At 38.8% G+C, this 21,115-nt stretch overlaps 1 protein-coding gene across 2 annotated transcripts in view; it reads left to right on the top strand.

The window, feature by feature from the left end:
* The window catches only part of LOC109851203 (DNA polymerase I), an 84,679-nt gene that overhangs the window by 18,765 nt on the left and 44,799 nt on the right, over positions 1–21,115 (top strand). For both annotated transcript variants that reach the window (XM_020421242.1, XM_020421241.1), the window contains 4 exons: positions 1,245–1,354; positions 3,595–3,645; positions 4,540–4,598; positions 4,756–4,800. In XM_020421242.1, the coding sequence (XP_020276831.1) occupies positions 1,245–1,354; positions 3,595–3,645; positions 4,540–4,598; positions 4,756–4,800 (265 nt within the window). The remainder of the gene's footprint in view (positions 1–1,244; positions 1,355–3,594; positions 3,646–4,539; positions 4,599–4,755; positions 4,801–21,115) is intronic.

Genomic DNA, 21,115 nt, shown 5'->3' with positions numbered 1-21,115 from the left:
TAACATGTTTAGGCCTTGGAATTTAAGTTTTCAAAAAGTATCTAAATCGTCCCACGTCTATAGTTTGAAAAATTCTTTTTCCACTAGAAGTATTCATTTTCTATGTCTGATAGTCACTGCATCCTACTATAACTGTTTCATCAACATAATCTCCAAAACTGTCGTCATGTTGTTGTGGTCAGATAGAAACACAATGGCCATCTATGCACCTCTTCAAACTGAATTCCTTCCTGTTGAACATACCAAGCCCCACGCTTGTAAATTGATTCAAGCCAAACAAAGGCTTTCTGAGACGACATATTAATCCAAGAGGACCAAGACTAGTTCATTTCTTCATAAAAAGACGCCATTCCTTTTATCAAATTGTTCTTGGAAGGTGTCATGTTTTTTTGTTTTATTTATTTTATTTTATTTTATTCATTTTTTATTTTTTGAGCTTTGGCAACTTTTGGTGTATCTTTTGCCAATAATCGTGTGAAAATAAAATAAAACTCATCTTTCTATAATCCATTTATCTACTGTTTTGGCTTTTTGTCTCTCGCAGGATCTCTTCTTGCTTAGAAGCCTGGTTAACTACAACCCATTATCTCTTATACGCTCATACTAGATAAATGATCGAATTTCTGTTCGTTAGATTAGACTTATGAAGTAAGATCAATATCTGTTAAAATCATAGGGACAACCTTAAAATCTGAGAAGGCTTTAGCTCTTATGGTTATATATAATGCTGATTTTCTTGACTCAAGATCATTATATATATATATATATAGAGAGAGAAAAATGGGTATACTTGGTACCAAGGATCCTTGGTAGTGATGTGGACACATCTTGTCCATACATCACACCTAGAAGATGGAGCCTCACCAACTCCAAGGTGTGATGTATGGACAAGATGTGTCCACATCACTACCAAGGATCCTTGGCCCAAGTATACCCATAAAATATGTATGCTTGGTACCAAACACAAAAAGTTATGCTTGGTAGTGAGGTGGCATAATCTCCTCCACTCATTCAAATGGTTGCATATCCCAATGCACTCCTCAACCCATGTGAATGTGGTCCTCCCATTTGAATGAGTGGAGGGGATTGTGCCACCTCACTACCAAGCACAAAATTTACGCTTGGTACCAAGCATACCCATATTTCTCTCTCTCTCTCTCTAATTGAAACTTCTTATCGGACCAAAGTTTCAGAGCTTACATTAAGTTGTATAATACTGACTTTATTGTTGATGTGGTGCATAGGATGGCCTCATTCGGACTCGAAGACTTTGCTAAGAAATTTGGGGAACTACGACCTACTCAGTTTGTTGATTTTATAGCACTTGCTGGTGACCATGTTGACAACATTCCAGGTTTGTTTTTCATGTCTGATTGTTTTACTTTTGAAGAACTTATTATTGATTGTAGTTCTGCATTTTATTCTGAAGTTAGAAGCTCAGTTTTTCTGTTACTATTTTCCTTTTTGCTCTTCATATTTATGAGTAACGTTCACTGGTAAGAGGGAGGAAACACAAACTGTCAGGGTGTGTAAATATTTCTATACTTTAGTTCATTCAGATTTTTGTGTAAGCGCAGTATGGTTCTCACTTTTAGTGTACTAAATATGCAGAGAACCTATTCAGTGTTTTTGATACCTTATTTTGACAGACTACTTGGTATGGCTAGAGTAATCTTGAATCATACCCATGTAGAGTTAGGTATACCAGATTTTGTTCCTGAGATCCTTTGGAAAGCTTTAATATCTTATAGTGATGAAAGGGTGGGAATTAATTCAGAATTGGAGTGAATAGGCTTTTTCCCCCTTCTTAGAACAAGTAGTCATCTGTTTAGATGTTGTCAATGGATGGGGTGAAGGTGAGAATTTACTAGTGAGACACACATGATTCCTAGTTCTCAAAGCCAAAGGCTGTCCGAAGCTCCACAATTAGGTCCAACAATTGAAGCAAAACAGTCAACATATAGGCATGCTGATAAGTGGACCTTACAGAAGTTGATGCTGTTGGACTTGATCTTATTCATTTGGAACCCAGAAGACCATGCGCCTGATATTGCCCAACACTGTTATGTCTCCCGAAAGACATATACAGAAACACATTTATCATCAGTGGATTTGCCATACACTTGCTGTTTTGTTATTCGTCAATGTCGGTTAAAATTATTTGGAGTCCAATGAGCCACTATATCAGAGCAATGTCATGTCATAATTTGTGGAGTTGTTCACATTTGATATAAAGTTGGATCCTTTTGGTTTGAAGCCCTAAAGAAAAGGGACTGATTTCTTTGTTTGGTACTGTTGCAATTTCACTGAGTATGTCTGTCAGTAGCAGCACTATGGTATGCTACTTTGAATTTAAATCGCCGATTCACAGCTCCATCTACCTTAATGTGTGTGTGCATTATCTTTCTGCACACCTTCTTTGGTTTCATATGTGCTGCTGTATTTCAACTGGTACGGCTTGCAGAATTATCTTGTTTGTGCAGTTTATAGGCTTTTCTAAGTCCTAAATACAGCACCAAGAGGCCTTATAGAAGACAGAAGTTTGGCAACTTGATTCAATGATTTAACCACTGCATGGATGACATTATGATGTTTTACCTGATGGTTCAACTGTTCAGCAACATTCGTGTTAACACATGGGTCTACATTTACCATCTTCTTCTTACTGAATTATCTACTTCATGCAGCATAGGTTGTAGACTTTCTAATCCCTAAATTACCATCCAGAGGGATTTGACCTGTCACTGATGGCATCCTGATAGTTTAGCTGTTTTCAATAGCTTAGCTACTTCGTCTTAGCTGATTATTTAAAAGTTTAAGCATTACTTAATTCTCAATTGATGATTCAACGGTCTTGCAACTTCTTTTAGCTGATGGCTTAATGTTTAATTGCAGCCTGTTTGGTTGATTTCCCAGAAATCTAATTCTGGGAAATAACCCATAAGAAATGGGCTGTGGGACCCATTTTTCCTTTTCCTCGCCCATTTCTGGCTCATTTTCTGGAAATAATTTTCCTTCCTTTTGGGGCCCAATGCACTATTAACATTTCTAGAAGTGGGTCTCACATGTACTTTTTTCCTCTTTTTTCCCCAACCAAACAAAAGAAAAGAAATGATTATAGAAACTCTATTTCCTACAATGACCTTCTTTTGGTTTCCTTGTGAACCAAACAGAGCATTTCTTGCTGGTACCACAATTTCTGCATGCTGAAAACATGGTCTTTAATACATTTTATTACGCAAGTAGTTAATTATACATGGAAGGATGAATTAATCAATTTTACTTCTTTTAGGTTGGATATGTACTTGATCTCTCTTAATATTTATTTTCCTTTCCATGCATTTATATATGTATGGTCCAAGTACAAATCTTAAACTGTTACAGTATCGCGCTAACAGAGAAATTTCTTGCAATATATATGTCATTGAAACTCTCCAGATTATAATCATTTCTTTCTTTATGTAGATTATACTGAGATTGCTGCATTTTATATTTTAATCCTCTTTCTTTTTGTGTTTTTAAATCTTTATCAGTTAAAAAATACAGTATAACAGATTTGATGATATCTATTGTATTTTTTTTCTCTGTAAGCAGGAGTTGAAGGTATTGGAGAAGTACATGCTTTGAAACTGATCACCAAGTTTGGTATGGTTTCCTTATGAAACTTCTAGTTATCTAGGAAGCTTGTTCAAGAGTGTGTCCTCAGCAGTGTCCTATCTTGGTTGCCTGCTGATCATTTTCTTCCATTCAGCTTAGTTCAGGCAACCTATTCTTAGCAATGATCTTACCCTATTTTACTGTCTCTATTCACATCCGCTTAGTTATTGTTGCTCCATTACGTACAAGTTCCAATAGTATTCCTATGTACTCAATTTTTATTTTGCTCAAAATTGCCGAATACTGAGAAATTCAGAAAGGAGGTAGCAAACGAGCCAATAAGCTAATTGGAACCTTGTTTCTTACAGGAGATTTACTCCATCTCTCAAATTAAATGACTGAAAAAAAATCAAAATCCATCTTCAGTTTCCTTCGACAGGGTTATCCTTATAAAATAAGAATTGTCCAGTCCCTGTCCCTTTGTATTTTCAATTCTCGTAATGACTAATTCATGTAGGTGATGGCTGCATTGAGATAAGTTCCTGTAGTGCTGCAATTTTGCAACTTCAAATATTCTTTCAAGATATGTAATAGTTTGATATTTGTACTGAGTACAGTTAGTGATATCCCATCATGCCCCATGTGGTGCTACTGAAATTCAACGTGCTGATTTTCTGCTTCAGCTAATGTTTGCTCCTTTAGTGGCAAGGATCATGAAGAAAACTGTCTTAACTTCTAATACTTGTGTTTTTATAAGGATTATATAGGAAATCATGAACTCTAGGATCATCTCACATGGACATTCCTTGTTCTTATGATGCATTTGATTTACTTGTACTGGTTCTTACTTTCATTTGTAGTACAAAACTAAAAGGTTTTCCTTTTTGCAAACTCGACAATAATGAACTCATAGCAAAGCTAATTTCCTGTATCTCTAACTAGGTTCTGTGGAGAACTTGTTGCATTGTGTGGATCAGGTTGAGGAGGAACGCATTAGAAAGGTGCTATCCATCCAGTATTGTTCTGAGTATTTTTTTCAGATAATATCATATGTTGTCCTTCTTTTCTTCTTTTAGCTAGCTTCTCATTTAGTTATTATCTTAAGTTACAGTTCCTTGTTCATTTCGCTTGCTAAGATAATTTGGAAAATGGTTACAGGCTATAATGCTAAATGGTGATCAGGCTCTACTATGCAAGAACTTGGTAAGCCTTGGCCGTTTCCAATTTAGCATAAGTGTCATTTGTTTTGAACATTTTGTTTCTTTTGCACTAACTAGATGGAAGATATTCTTCTATCTTTTTTTTCCCTTTCCTATTTTTTAATTATTTTCCCTTCTCTATAAATCTTCATTGATGCAAATCAACCCCCACCCTCTCAAAAAGAAAAACCAACAAAAAAACCCACCCCCACCCCAAAACACCCTTCCAGGCTGATCATTCAACTTTTCTTTATCCTGCAATAATTGAAAGATATGATAAGCAATAAATTACAGTTTATGAATCATTCGTTTCTTCTATTAGGTAAGGGTCACATATTAGCAATGGAAACTGCAAATGATTTCTGAGTGCAGTGTAGGCGTCAAAAAATGCTGAGAGATATCCGAATACAACTCAAAAAGGATATCATCCAAAAAAGGCAGAAGAACACAAATATGGGCTGTCTCGCACGCGAGACAGTCTTTACTGTCTCGCCCAGGCGCAGAAGAACACAAGTATGGGCTGTCTCGCACGCGAGACAGTCTTTACTGTCTCGCAGGCGAGACAGTATTCTCTGTCTCGCCATGCGAGACAGCATTCTCTGTCTCGCCCGCGAGACAGCCTTCAAAAGATCAGAAACTGTTTTGTAATCGCCGACACGTGGCCACTAACTGTTCAAGAACGTGGGAAACGTCGTGTGCGAGAATCACGTTGATAACTGCCAAAATAACTGAGTTGTAAAACGTGGGAAGGCAGTTACAAGAAAATTGCTGGGCGGTTGAGGATTTCCGAGACAGCATTTACCGTCTCGGAACCCGAGACAGTGTTTACTGTCTCGGAACCCGAGACAGTCTTTGCTGTCTCGACCGCCGAGACAGCAAACACTGTCTCGGAAGTGGTTATTCTCCAGGGGTTATAAATACCACCCCTGTGATCATTTGTTTGAAGAGGCTGATCATTCTTGAGCATTTTGGAGCAGAGAGAGCAGAGTTCCTGAGCTTCTAGCCATCCCTTGAGATTCGAGCTTTGACTTGATTTCAAGAAGAACGACTATCTTACTTTGATAAGATATCGTTTCAAATTCTCACTTCGATAAACGAAGGAAGAATCATTAAACCCCTCAAGATTCAATCAGAATCTGTGATTTGTGGTCCACGAGTCAAAGCGCTCCCGACACAGGCAAAGATCCCACGCAAGCAGCGATCCAAACAACGATCCTGCGTTTGTTTCTAAAAAGTTATAATTTTCTTATTGTAATCGACCGAAGATATAATGAATTCCATGACAAAACCAACTTTTGACGCAAACAAGCTGGCGACCACAGTGGGAGCCAACGGTCTCGCTGCCGAGACCGTCGTGTCGCAGCCAACCATCAAGATCCCGGTTGAATCAACGGTCGAGTACGAGTTCGACCAAGCGAAGTTTGAGGAGTATTTATCATCCTCATCTGTAAAGTCTTCCTCGCAAATGCAGGAAGATTTTATCTTTGTTGAAGTTGTCAAACACTACAGATGAAGACTCTCGCTTAATTGTTGCTGAGGATTCTACTCGCAACCTCTCTGCTCATAATGACTCTTCTTCAATTAAGGAGTCATTAAATCAAAGCTCGCCGTCATTGACGAAAAGAACTCGTCAGAGACAACGCCAACGCCGCGCTCGCCAAATGGCTAAGGCTTTGGAACAATCCGACGGAGTTCGTTATCATGCGGACTTAGAGTCGAGGAGGCATCGAGTGGTTCAGTTGTCTCAACGACCAATCACTTATGTCTCTGCTAAACTCACGACGGAAAAATAGACTATTGTCAAAAGGGCTCATTCGACCCTTAAAGAACGTATACAAAAATGTCGTGCAAACGCTGCTCATGCCCGTGCTCTCTTACAACAAAGACGAGAAAGGATGAAGGAAACGGTGGCCAAAGAACCACCGAAACTTTGTCAAGTTTGGATTCCAAAGTCTGAAGTTGTGAAAAATCAGCATTCGGAGCACGTTAGGACTCTACACCCGCAAGGGGGTGGTTCTAAACGTATGACTCTTGACATAACCTTGGATCGCTCAGAGGCGACGACAAGTCATCCTGGGTATGTTAACAAGGTTCAAACACAAAAACAGAAGATAGGTTGCTCTGGTCACCATGCTGACGAGTTGTACTATCAAACTAAAGGTGGGAACAAATCACATAAAACGACTGTTCGAGAAACGAATAGTCATTGTGTATGTGAAAAAACTTATCAAAGCAGTGTTGTCCAAATGCAACTGCTTTAAAGCCATTCCGCCGAAAGTTTCTGTGCTCCAGATACTTTCTACTGAAATGTTAAAGTCCAAACCGAGACGTTTCAACAAGAAGCTTACTAGTAAGAGGATGAATCCCTGAAGTCACCATCAACGTGGCTGATAAAGAAAAATCTAAATGGCATTCAAGTGAATCAAATCCCGACTTTTCCCCGAGAGGAAAAGTCAATTCAAGAATTGCCAAACAGATGTCCCGACCCCAATTAGGAGCCATCAGACGCAGGGATTATAAGAGAATGCATGAAGGAATATCCTCAGAGGATGAACTTTCAAACACTTGTTCAGCCATTGCTTCGGATGATACCATATCCAGCACAGAACAAACCAGAGAAGTCATCACGATCACTTCTGATCAGTTTGCTCAAATGCTTCAAGAAGCTCTAGCGAAACAACGTGAAGAAATTAGAGCTGAGATGAAGACAGAGATGGAGTTAGCTATCCAACAAATGAGAGAAGTGCTAACTCAACGGCCTCAACCTCCTGAGTCCAGTTAGCGAGCTGAATCCAGCCGCAACACTCAGAATGTTGTAGATGACAGTGATCCAGAAGTGGAGGAAATCATCTTTGCTGATACACCTCCCAATAGCAATAACGCTGGGGGTGGTTTAACGCACCCTCCCAATAACGATATTGGTGGTGGTTTAATGACACCTCTTACAGGGGGTGACCTAACTCATTCTCCTCAACGTTCTTCGAATGAAGACATAGGCAATGACGAGAAAATGAAAGAGCTTGAAAACAAAGTCAATGCTTTGATGGCGGCTCAAGAAGTGAAAAAGACGGGTATTCCATGTCCCTATCCAAGAGAATGGGATTCAATACCGTACCCGGCAAAATTCAATTTGATTAACTTCACACCGTTTGACAGAAAAAGTTCGCCTATTCAGCATTTGATTTATTTCAAGTCTCATTTGAGCATGATCTCTGAAAATGGGCTTTAAGGGTCCGGTCATTCGTTGGCACCCTTCGTGGGCCCGCCTTCGATTGGTACCGACGTCTCAAGCCAGGAAGCATTAATTACTGGGATGACATGAAAAGTTTGTTCCTCAGCAATTTCTTCGATGATGACACCGAAGTGTCAATCGGATCCCTTTTAGATGAGAAACAAAAAGACGGAGAGTCAGTCGACAATTTTGTCAAGCGCTTCCGTAACAAGGCAATGAATTGCAGAGATCCTGTTACAGAGGAGTTCATCCTGCAAACATGCCACAATAATCTCTCTATCGATGTTCTGGAAGCTCTGGGGGTCGTACCATCCAAAACTTGGAAAGATTTGAAAATGCGTGGTGAACAAGCTGAACATTTTCTTAAAAGAAAGAAAGCTGAGAGAAGCCGACCGACGACATCTGCAATCACTGGGAACGTGACTCCCGATCCGAGGTTTCAAAAGAAGTATTCTTTCGAAGATGATGAAGCTCCAGCCATCTTGAAATACCTCCTCGCCAACGACAAGATCGAGCTACCACCTATTAAAGATCAGGAGGGAGCTAAGAGGGTTACGGATCCAAACTACTGTGCGTACCACAGAAGAGTTCTTCATCCCACCGAGATTTGCTTCGGGCTCAAAAACAAAATCCAAGCCTTAATTGACTCTGGCGTCATAACGGCGAAACAAGCCAAGTAAAGACGACTCTAACTCAATTGGATACACGAGTATAAACTGTTCTCCTTAACTCCATTGGGTGCACGAGTATAAACTGTTTCCCCTCACTCCAAAGAGTATACGAGTATAAACTACTCCTCGATACTCCAATAGGTATATGAGTCTAAACTATTTCCTACTCTTGACGGGAAGTTCCTAAAAATTTTTTGCATGTAATATTCTTAAGGATAACCCAGTCATGTAACTCAGTTTGATGTTAGACCCAGTTTCGCGAAGGAAGCTGGGGGTGGATGGTTCATGTAACGGGAAGTTCTCGGAAGAATGCTATATGTAATTTTCTTAGGGATAACCCGATCATTACAAACAAAGTGATAAACACTACATCCCCACGGCGATCTCCGAATACTCTTTTGCTGAGATGAGATTCGATCACTTCTTTAGATCAATCTTCCCTCACAAAACTCATATTTGGTCAAACCTTTAAACAGTTTATTTTTCTATACAAAAATGAGAGTTCTTGTCTCTCAAATTATTCTAAGTTTTAGCTTGGAACTAGGTAATAAAAAACTAGAACTCATATTTATTTTGTTATTTTTTATTTTTTATGTTTCTTTTTTTTGTTTACTTCTTTCCTATTATGGTTATCACCATTATTAGACCATCATTATAATAATAATTATCAATATCTTATACTCTAACCAAAAGTTATTTAATAGTAAAGAACATTCTTGTAAGCAATTATCAATCAATAATAGTAAGTTTAAAATACATAAATAGTATTTACATCTTTAAAATGCATAAATATATATTTCATGATTATAAAAATTTATCCCACGTTATTTTATTAAATATCCTGCTTCACAAAATTGTTCCTATTTATCTCACTAAAATATCCCACTAGCGAAAAATTATTTCACTTTACCAATTATCCCATTTTGCATGAAAATATCCCAATTGACTAACACCCCCTTAGGGATAACCCGATCATTACAAACAAAGTGATAAACACTACATCCCTACGGTGATTTCTGAATACTCCAAAGTGATAAACACTACATCCCTACGGTGATTTCTGAATACTCTTTTGCTGAGATGAGATTCGATCACTTCGTTGGATCAATCTTCCCTCACAAAATTCTCACATGGTCAAACCTTTAAACAGTTAGAACCAAAGCCAAAATACCCTCTCGATTCCTTTTATGAACGAGAGGTCCACAAATTGAACGATCAAACCTTTAAACAGTTAGGATCGTCTCAAATCCTTATTTGGTCAGACCTTTAAACAGTTAGGACCAAAGCCGAAATCCCATCTCGATTCCTTTTATGAACGAGAGGTCCACAAATTGAACGATCAAACCTTTAAACAGTTAGGATCGTCTCAAATCCTTATTTGGTCAGACCTTTAAACAGTTAGGACCAAAGCCAAAATCCCCTCTCGATTCCTTTTATGAACGAGAGGTCCACAAATTGAACGATCAAACCTTTAAACAGTTAGGATCGTCTCAAGTCCTCACATGGTCAAACCTTTAAACAGTTAGGACCAAAGCCAAAATCCTCTCTCGATTCCTTTTATGAACGAGAGGTCCACAAATTAAACGATCAAACCTTTAAACAGTTAGGATCATCTCAAATCCTTATTTGGTCAGACCTTTAAACAGTTAGGACCAAAGCCAAAATCCCCTCTCGATTCCTTTTATGAACGAGAGGTCCACAAATTGAACGATCAAACCTTTAAACAGTTAGGATCGTCTCAAATCCTTATTTGGTCAGACCTTTAAACAGTTAGGACCAAAACCAAAATCCCCTCTCGATTCCTTCCATGAACGAGAGGTCTAAAAATTGAACGATCAAACCTTTAAACAGTTAGGATCGTCTCACTTGGTCAGACCTTTAAACAGTTAGGACCAAAGCTAAAATCCCCTCTCGATTCCTTCAATGAACGAGAGGTCCATAAATCGAGTGATCAAACATTCCTACAGTTAGGATCACCTCGAAACTCCCACTTGGTCAAACCTTACTACAGTTAGGACCACAACCAAAATCTCCTTTCGATTCATTTTGCGAACGAAAGGTCCAACTTTGAATTGAATAATCAAACCTTATGACAGTTAGGATTATTCAAATCAATCCAGATTCTCTAGGTGGAGATCCCACTTTGAGTTTCCTTTGTACCAGGAGATAGAATATAAAATTCTTCCTCTCCGATTTCGGGTTTATCTCTACCAACAAACAAGAGACCAGGAGATAGAATATAAAATTCTTCCTCTCCGATTTCGGGTTTATCTCTACTTCCTCTCCGATTTCGGGTTTATCTCTACCAACAAACAAGAGACCAGGAGATAGAGTATAAAATTCTTCCTCTCTAATTTCGGGTTTATCTCTACCAACAAACAAGAGACCAGGAGATAGAGTATAAAATTCTTCCTCTCCGATTTCGGGTTTATATCTACCAACAAACAAGAGACCAGGAGATAGAATATAAAATTCTTCCTCTCCATCATTGGGTTCATCTCTACCAACAAAAAAGGGACCGTATTACTCCAATAGGTACACGAGTCTAAACTGTTTTCCTACATTCGACAGGCAGTTTCTGGAGAATATTAATCTGAATATTCTTAAGGATAACCTGACGAACTCTCAATGGACATACAAGCATCAATATGGAAATACCAGCCTCGATTCAAGATCTCAACAACGGTCAAGTGATAAACGCAGTGCCGAAGAAGCATTAGCTATTCTACAAAGAACTGAATAAACTAATGGATGAAGAGATCAAGGGCTGGAGCCATTTTACAGATTCTTCTACACGATCTACTCAATTAAGTATTGAAAGGATTGCAAATAAGACCTGTCTTATCCAAAGTGTCCCAGACTCCTCTATAAAAGAATAAGTCTGGAACACTTTGGAGGGGGTATCTGTAGGCGTCAAAAAATACTGAAAGATATCCGAATACAGCTCAAAAAGGAATTATCAAAAAATCAAAAAGACAGTCTTTACTGTCTCGCACGCGAGACAGACTTTACTGTCTCGCACGCGGGAGACAGCCTTCAAAAGATCAGAAACTGTTTTGTAACCACCAACACGTGGCCACCAACTGTTCAAGAACGTGGGAAACGTCGTGGGCGAGAATCACGTTGATAACTACCAAAATAACGGAGTTGTAAAATGTGGAAAGGGAGTTACAAGAAAACTGCCAGACAGTTATTGTTTCCGAGACAGTATTTACTGTCTCGTGGGCCGAGACAATCTTTACTGTCTCGGAACCCGAGACAGTCTTTGTTGTCTCGGCCGCCGAGACAGCAAACACTGTCTCGGAAGCAGATTTTTTCCTGGAGGTTATAAATACCCCCCGAAGGCCATTTTTTAGGAGGGCTGATCATTTTTGAGCACTTTGAAGCAGAGAGAGCAGAGTTCCTAAGCTTCTAGCAATTCCTTGAGATTCGAGCTTTGACTTGATCTTAAGAAGAACGACTATCTTACTTTGATAAGATCTCGTTTCAAATTCTCACTTCGATAAACGAAGATAGAATCATTAAACCCCTCACGATTCAATCAGAATCTGTGATTTGGTGGTCCACGAGTCAAAGCGCTCCCGGCACAGGCAAAGATCTCACGCAAGCAGTGATCCAAACAACGATCCTGCGTTTGTTTCTAAAAAGTTATAATTTTTATTTTGTTGTGTAAAAGAAGTCTTATAAAAAGAGTATCTCTTTTGAATTTATTGTAATCGACCGAAGATATAATGAATTCCACAGCAAAACCAACTTTTGACGAAAACAGAGTACTTATATTTTTTCCTAAATTATTAAATTTGGTGTAAAAACATCATTACATCTAACATAACACATACCACTAATGTGACTTAAAAAGATCAAAATATCCCTTAAATTATTAAAATTGTTCTTTATTATATTTTTTTTTATATTTTCTAACTCTTTTGTAATTTGTTCTTCTCTTGTTTGCGCCTAGACTAGGGACCCGCACCCTGCCTTTTTTTTTTACTGCAAGTCCTTCAAAATACCTTTTTATAAAGTTACGTTTTATTCTAATTTATGGGGTTATATGCAAAATTTAAAAAGTTATTGAGAATTTGTTTTCAAAATTATTGAGAGTTTAGTGTGATTTTGAAATTTATTAGGGAGTTACTACAAAATGATAAGAGTTATTAGAATTCAGTGCAATTTACCCATTTTTATGATGTCACTCACCGTGATATTCTTACATAGGACTAAATATCAGAAACCCCTCATAACTTGGGGCAATTATTGAAAAACCCCTCTTAACTTTCAAAATATCAGAACTACCCCCTTAAGTATTCGGAGTATAACAAAACCACCCTTTAGCTTTTAGATTTTATCCAAAAACTGCCTTTAACTTTAAGATTTTATCAGGAAATCCCCTTAAATTAGAGAGTTTTTCTGATAAAATATCCAAGCTAAGGGGGATTTTCTGATAACCCCATAAACTTAGGGGGGGTTCTCTGATATTTTCAAAGACCAGCGTTTTCTAATAATCATCCAAAGCTAAGTCAGGTTTTATGACATTTAGCCTTCTTGATATATTCTTCCTCTTCTAGAGCATCCCTCACAATCATCGTCGTCAGCGGAACTTACACTTCGCAATGCAGGGGAACGCCCTACTGATCCTCTTCGCCACCCTCTCCATGTCGATCACCATCCACCCTCCCCTCGTCCTCCTTCTCGGCCATCGACGTCGTCGTCCGAGTTCCTCCCATTCTCGCCTCGCCACCATCGTCAGCCACCTTCCTCCCCCATCCATCGCCACCTCCACTCCTCTCCCGTCAACCGTCACCACTCCCTCCTCCGCCCCTCTCCCGCTGATACCCACCGTCCTCGATCTCCTCCGCGCTCGGCACCCGCCGCACCTTGTCGTCTCTCCCTGCTCAGCCATCCAAGAATGCCTGGTCAAGAACGACCTCACCTTCTCCAACCGCCCCGCCCTCCCCAGCTTAAAGGACCTCACCCACGACCACACCGCCTTCGGAGTCGACCCCTACGGCCCCCTCTGGAAAAGCCACCGCCGCACCGCTCATGCCGTCCTCTTCTCCCCCGCCATCATCCAGTCCCTCTCCGCCGGCATCATTCATCAAGAAGTCAAAGTTATGCTAAGATCTCTTCTCAAAAAGGAAAATGGAAGAGGAGTCTGTACTTTACGGCCGAAGCTTTCGGAGGTGACGATGAACGTGATGATGAGGGCCGTAGCAGGGAAGCGGTGCTTCGGGGAGGATGAAGACGACGTTACGGAGACCGGGAGGAGGTTCCGTGGGCTCGTCGAGGAGTTCTTCCACGTGGTGAACGGCGTGCACGTCGGGGATTATTTCCCGTTCTTGAAGTGGGTGGGGGCGGGGTTGTGGGATAGGAGGAGGAGGAAGAGGCTGGAGAGGGAGCTTGATGAGTTGGCGGCTGAGTTGTTGGAGGAGGTAAGAGAACAAAGAAACAAGAAAAAGGGCAATAAGAGCAAGATGAAGAAGAGCGCCACTGCGCCTACTACTGTGGTTGAGACTTTGGTGGAGATGCAGGAGTGGGAGGGGAAGGAGACCTACAACGAAAACTACCTCAAAGGAATGGTACAGGTACACGCATAAGAATGAATTTGGATCTACCCTCTTCTTCTTCTTCTTCTTCTTTTTTCCCTTTGCATACGGGGACAAAGAACGTGCTAAAGAAAACTGGTAGCGCGTAAAACTCAGGAACTGTGGTGATCCATCAAAACTGTGGAATTATGGTGGAAGGTTAGAGTTATAATTCTATAAGCTAATTAAGATGTTCTTATAAATTGAGAACTATTTTATGGGTTGGAAACCTCAACTCACTACATTTGGCTAACCGTTAAGAAAAACGGATTAAGAAGAAAGATTAGCATGCATTCGATCAATAACCCGAAAGACTAAATTATTAACCCGTTAAATAAGTTTTATTTTGAGCTTTGTGATCAATTTTAGTATTTGGAAATAATGTTGATTTTGACTATTTTCTTTATAAATAAAAATGTTGACTCTTAATCCTTCCAAATAGGAGTATTAGTAAACCCCTCATTTTGAGAGGTTAATTCAATTTAGTCCCTCTAGAGGGGTTAGCGTAACTCTTCTGTATTTTTTGTGTTTGACAATTTATAGAGAGTTAACTCACTTTAACACTTGTATAGAATTTTTGTGTTTGGCCTGTTAAGAAGGGGTTGAGTCTCTTTAACACTCACTTAACTCGTTGCCAAACAACACCTAAATGTTTTATTTAAACCTGCTTTAAATTTTGAATTTTTGTGGCCATGTTGGAATCTTATTATGTGCTAATGGAGACTTTTGACGTGGTACCACCAAAGCTATCTAGGTTCAAATTTTTTTGACAAAGAATTTTTAAAACATAGATATCTACAATAGATTTTGGTCCATGGAAAGAGCCGTCAGCATGTAGACATGAGCAAATATTAGATATATAATTTATAATTCTCAACCATTATCACAACTTCTTGTTGCAATTGGAGGTTTCCTTGATGAAGGATAGAGAATAGGAAAAGCTTTTGTGAATTGTGTGGAGGGTTGCCTCCATTAACTTTTTCTACCCCATGAATTTACTTTGATATACTTGCTGATATATATGAGATACACATTGGGGCTATCTTTTCTCAAACCTATCGTACATCAATTAATACATAATGTAAGTATGGTGGAAGTCATCTCTAGAATACATAGGAGTCACTTCAGTACAACATAAGTTATAACTTACGATACTTTTTTGTCACCTTGCTACACATCGATCTTTGTGTCACACAAATGGAGCACAACATAAGTTGAAAGTATGAATTGAACATATTTGGAGAGGGTCTTTCTACACACGTGGGAAGTTGTTGCAAAATTGGTGACAGATACATGTACGTGTTGAGTTGCCAATATATTTGTGTTGTGTTTCAATTCTCCTATTTTCGTCTATCAATTAATGTCCTTGTATCAGCTTCCTACCTTATCCCCAAACAAGCAAAAGGAAATATGCTCCTTTATATTTCCATCAAGCTCTACAACGATGTTAACCCAGCAAAAGTATTTAAAGTGTTCAATTTTTATTAACTAAGCAATGATGAACGTCAGAACAACGCAAGTCCATCTCGTTTAAGTGTTCCACGATAGATTAAGTGGCTTTTTGACTTTTATGTTATTTCTTATCTTACAACATAAATATGTATTGTGACTTGTAATATATTTTATTTGCATCGCTGTTGTTTAACCCTTTGCAAATAACACCACATTGCTACATCATGTGTCGTAAAATAAAGCTGGGCATGTGCAACTTTTGTTGTGGTGCTTCTAGAATTCATATCACCCAGTGGGGTGATCCTGTAATGAACCGTTGTGGTGCTTCTAGAATTCATATCACCCAGTGGGATGATCCTGTAATGAACCGTTGTGTTTGTACCAAAGCATTTATAGGTTTATAATTATGAAGATCTATGTTATTAACCAAACAACCAAACAGTTATTGGGAAATAGAGGTTATACCGTTTGCATATAGCCGCGGGTATCATACTGTCAGGTCCCATATTATCAGTTATGACAATTTTTCTATATATTTAATTTCATATGTTTGTTGATTACTAAAATCATATGTTTTCTGCATGTTTCCTATGTTTACGGATCCCAGTACAGTAATGAAATATTTTCTATGTTAATTCATTGATATGTGTTTCTCTTCTTGTGTCTAAATTAGGACATACATACGTACTTAATTATGTAAATGCTGCCTAGCTATTAATGTACTTTTGAGAAATTAATTTCATTCATGCATGCAGAGTCTGCTATTGTCCGGGATTCCCACCATAATCCAGCAGCTTGAATGGACGATGGCTCTTCTCCTCAACCACCCTGAAGCCAAGAACAACGTAACATCCGAAATAAACACCGTCGTTGGCTCCAACCGCCTCCTCAGCTACTCAGACCTCCCCGACCTCCCCTACCTCAACAGCGTCCTTAAAGAATCCTTTCGACTCTGTCCTGTCGGTCCACTCCTCCTCCCCCGCGAATCAAGAAACGAGTGCACCGTTGGAGGGTTTTATGTCTCTGCTGGCACCATGCTAATTCCAAATGCGTGTGCGGTGTACAGAGACCCTGAGCATTGGGTTGATCCTACAAGTTTCAAGCCTGAGAGGTTCTTGGAGGCTGAGGAGAATAAAGATTTGGAGACGTATTTTCCATTTGGGATGGGGAGGAGGAGTTGTCCAGGGTCCGGTTTGGCAATGAGAGTGATGCTCACGGCTTTAGGGGGTTTGCTTCAGTGCTTCGAGTGGGAGAGAGTCGGAAAGGAGCTCGTCGACATGACCGAAGGTCAGGGGTTCGATGTGCCCATGCACAAGCCTTTGGTGGCCAAGTATAGGACTCGCCATGCTATGCTGCCTCTCTTGTCTTAGACCTTCTTCTTGAAGGTTAATTTCAATAAATTTGGCCGTTCGTACCTGCCTGCCAATAAACTTCTTGTACTTGTACTATATAGAAAATAGAAACATTGCTACTTTATAGGTATTTGTTTGCTTAATATATATGATTGATGGGTTTATATAATGAATATTAGCCATGAAGGATATGAAGATGTTTTATATATATATATAAATGAGTGACTAAAAAGTTTGATGGACATCCACTTAAGTTGATAGGAGTCTTACTATATATATATATATATATATATATATAATTATATATATATATATAATAGAACATTTAAGCGGCAGCGACAAGCGTGCAAAATGCTAAGTGCGTCTAATAATCGCGTTAAAATCGCGCATTATTCGCGCTACCCGCACACGAGTTTAGAAGCCTACACTTTGATCCATTATTCAAAGCACAATAAGCATTCAATGCTTTTAAACCTCTAAAAGAATGTTCAAAATTCCAATGGATTCACCCTCATGATATGTATGCTTCAAATTGTTTGTAAAGAAAGATCAAGCCAAAAGTAAAAATTTTCCATATTTCAATGGGTATAACCACTAGTAGAAAACAGGGCATTGACAATGGGGAAATCCGTTATCAATGCCTCAAAATCCGTCACCAATACATATTGGTGATAGAAATGGATCCGTCGCTAATAAATCTGTCACCAATAAGTATTGGCGATGAGTTTCCCCGTTGCCAATAGTTATTGGCGATGGACGACTATTAGCGACGGATTTCTTTGGCGACGGGAGCCTTCCGTCGCTAATAAACATTGGCGATGGGTATATGCGTCGCCAATGTTTAAACATTAGTGACGGATTTACCCATCACCAATGTACATTGGCGACGGGAAAATCCGTCGCCAATGTTTAAAACATTGGCTACAGATTTTCTCATCGCCAATGTATATATTTACGCAAAATTTTTTTTACTTTTCCGGTAGCCTCCCATACGAGAGAATACACATATAACATGTATCGACATCAATCCAATGACAATATTTAACAATATATCATAAAATCAACCATGATAAACGTTCACATTCCAAATGAATACTCATTCAATTTCATCCGTCAATCCACAATATCGAATAATACTCATCATATAAACACAATCACAATACATCTCGCATGCTCAAATAATATTCATTCAAAAGTCATAATATGTCTTAACACAAGTCTCACTCACTCCTCATCATTGTCGTGGTCGGCATCCCTGTTATCAGTATCGTCTGTATTAGAACGTCGTATCGTACTGCTGCTCCTTACGGGAGTACCTCCTCCAACCTGAAAAGATTATCACTCCACATAAGATATATATATACCAAAAATATCATAATAAATACATATATGTTGAAAAGATTATCACTCCACATAAGATATATATATACCAAAAATATCATAATAAATACATATATGTCACATCATATATACCTCTCATATATATACCAAAAATATCATAATAAATACATATATGTCACATCATATATACCTCTCCACCACCATGAGCTGCATGCTCGTCAAACGCCAACTTAATTAAGATCTCTAAGTATATCGACTCCGGGCAAATCTCCTTCAACGATGGACAATCACTGAGGTGCTGCACAACATCCCAAGTCGATTGTGCACCCCCTAGCTCACGCGTAATAATGGGAATGAATTGAAAAAACATGGAGGGTTGAACATTGTTCATTAAATACCGTCCAAGTTTAGCCACGACGTACGATGTCTTACATAGTCGCTTTGAGGTCACGGACGAGTCGCTTTGTATATTCCTGCTAGTGGAGACTGTCCTAAATTTTGCACTTGATAAAGGCACCCTCCCTTAATTTCTTGATTGGTCTAGAGCCATAAACTCCATCAACAATTTCCCTCCATTGCTCTCTAGTCATGCGATTAGAATCGGTAGGAATGTTCTCTATGCTCTGAGACTGGGACAAGACAAATTCTTGTGAAGGTTCAAGCGCCTTCTAAATAACATATAGCAATAGAAATAAATAAATTAGGAATTCTAATTAGAAATACATGTGTACAAATATAAAATTAAGTTTATACTTACAATTGACCAAAATCTATCTCTATTTGCCTATGTACAGCGACCTAAAAGCATGACGAGCATTACTAAAGTTCTCATAGCTTCACATAATATGAGTCATGAAACTGTTACATGATTATATGCTTATTTTTGAGAAATTTATGTATTTCCTCTTAAGAATGGAATATTTGGTCTCTGCTTATCATGGCGGTACGCTGGGCCTTACAATATGAAGATAGAACAATTATTGGCTAATATCATACTAGCTAGAATATCCAAACTTTATTTATGAAGAAGAGAACCAGAACTTTAATCTTTTGTACAAGTTTTTTTTTTTTTTGGTCAATGAGCCTTTCCTTTGTACAAGTTGGTATAAGTTAACATAATATGTACTCAACTAACTGCCCTTGATTATTAGTCTGTGGATCATGTTGATTGTTTTTATTAAATTGTATAGATGAGGCCTGTTATGCTGTTAGGCAACAAGAAGTTGGTATAAGTTAACATAATATGAACTAGCCGCCCTTGATTATATATCTCGGGATCATGTTGATTATTTTTATTAAATTGTATAGATGAGGCCTGTTATGCTGACAACATTAACTAATTACTGTCAACGGTCTATTGTATGAAACATGGAGAATTAGTAGAAAGAGGACATTAATTCAAAAGGATGATATGTTGGATTTAATCTAATAAATCTATTTGTGGTCACATATGATTAATCAATGTGTATTGCTATCTTTCAGGATAACCCACTAAAGTGATCAATTAAGTTGGGTTAATTTGGTACTTAAATAAGTCATGGGGTTATATGTGCAGATACCAGGTTGTAATTGTGATTTATTGAGGGGCTAAATTACAAAAGTACAACATCTATAAATAAGGGGTTATGGTCCCTAACCTAGGGTTACATTCTCTAATTCTCTTCACCCCCATCTAAGAGAGAAATTCGGCTAAAGGAGAAAACCCTAAGGTTAGCACCCCCATCTAAGAGAGAAATTCGGCTAAAGGAGAAAACCCTAAGGTTAGAAGATCCAAAACCCAAAAACAAGATCAATCTATGGATTCAGGTATAAGCTTCCGCTCTTTTGATTTTTGTTAATCTCTTTGAATTAATCATGGCTATATGGTTTAGATCTAACAAGTGGTATCAGAGCCACCTTGATTAATTCTTAGGGATTTAAGTTTTATTGGGTTTTTGATCTTAAATCTCTGGTTAAAGATTCAATTTTTGGGTTCGGATGAACAATAATGTTCGGTGAACAGTAGAGAATTTTTTATTTCGGGTGAACAGTAAAGTATTTTTCGGATGGACAGTAACTGAAAAATCGCCGGTGAACAGTACCTTTTTGGAAAATTTTGGATTTTTTTCTTTGATTTTTTCTTCAAATTTTCCAATTTTGGATTTGTTTTGAAAATAAAAATCAAAGGTTTTTTTTTGGTTTGTCGGCGGCGGTTTCAATTTGAAACCCTAAGGGTTCATGCGTGAAGACGTGGCGAAAATTAAGGAGGTGGTTACCTCAAACGAACCTCGCGTTCGTTCAATTTTAACCGAGCTTCGCGCTCAACGAACCTCGCGTTCGTTCTAAGGTGAACCTCGCGTTCAACTCAGGTGAGCGTCAAGCTCAATTTTAACGAACCTCGCGTTCGTTCTAAGGTGAACCTCGCGTTCAACTCAGGTGAGCGTCAAGCTCAATTTTAACGAACCTCGCGTTCGTTCTAAGGTGAACCTCGCGTTCAACTCAGGTGAGCGTCAAGCTCAATTTTTTAACGAACCTCGCGTTCGTTCTTCAGACGAACCTCGCGTTCGTACTTCAGACGAACCTCGCGTTCGAACTTCAGACGAACCCCGTGTTCATTTTTTTTAAACGAACCTCGCGTTCGTTCCAAGTTGAACCTCGCGTTCTTTTATCAAACGAACCTCGCGTTCGTTCATTTTCAGACGAACCTCGC

Source organism: Asparagus officinalis, chromosome 8, assembly GCF_001876935.1.
Source record: "Asparagus officinalis chromosome 8, Aspof.V1, whole genome shotgun sequence".
Lineage (NCBI taxonomy): Eukaryota > Viridiplantae > Streptophyta > Magnoliopsida > Asparagales > Asparagaceae > Asparagus > Asparagus officinalis.
The sequence above is the reverse complement of the archived record's forward strand: the minus strand, read 5'-3'. Positions and strand labels throughout refer to the sequence as shown.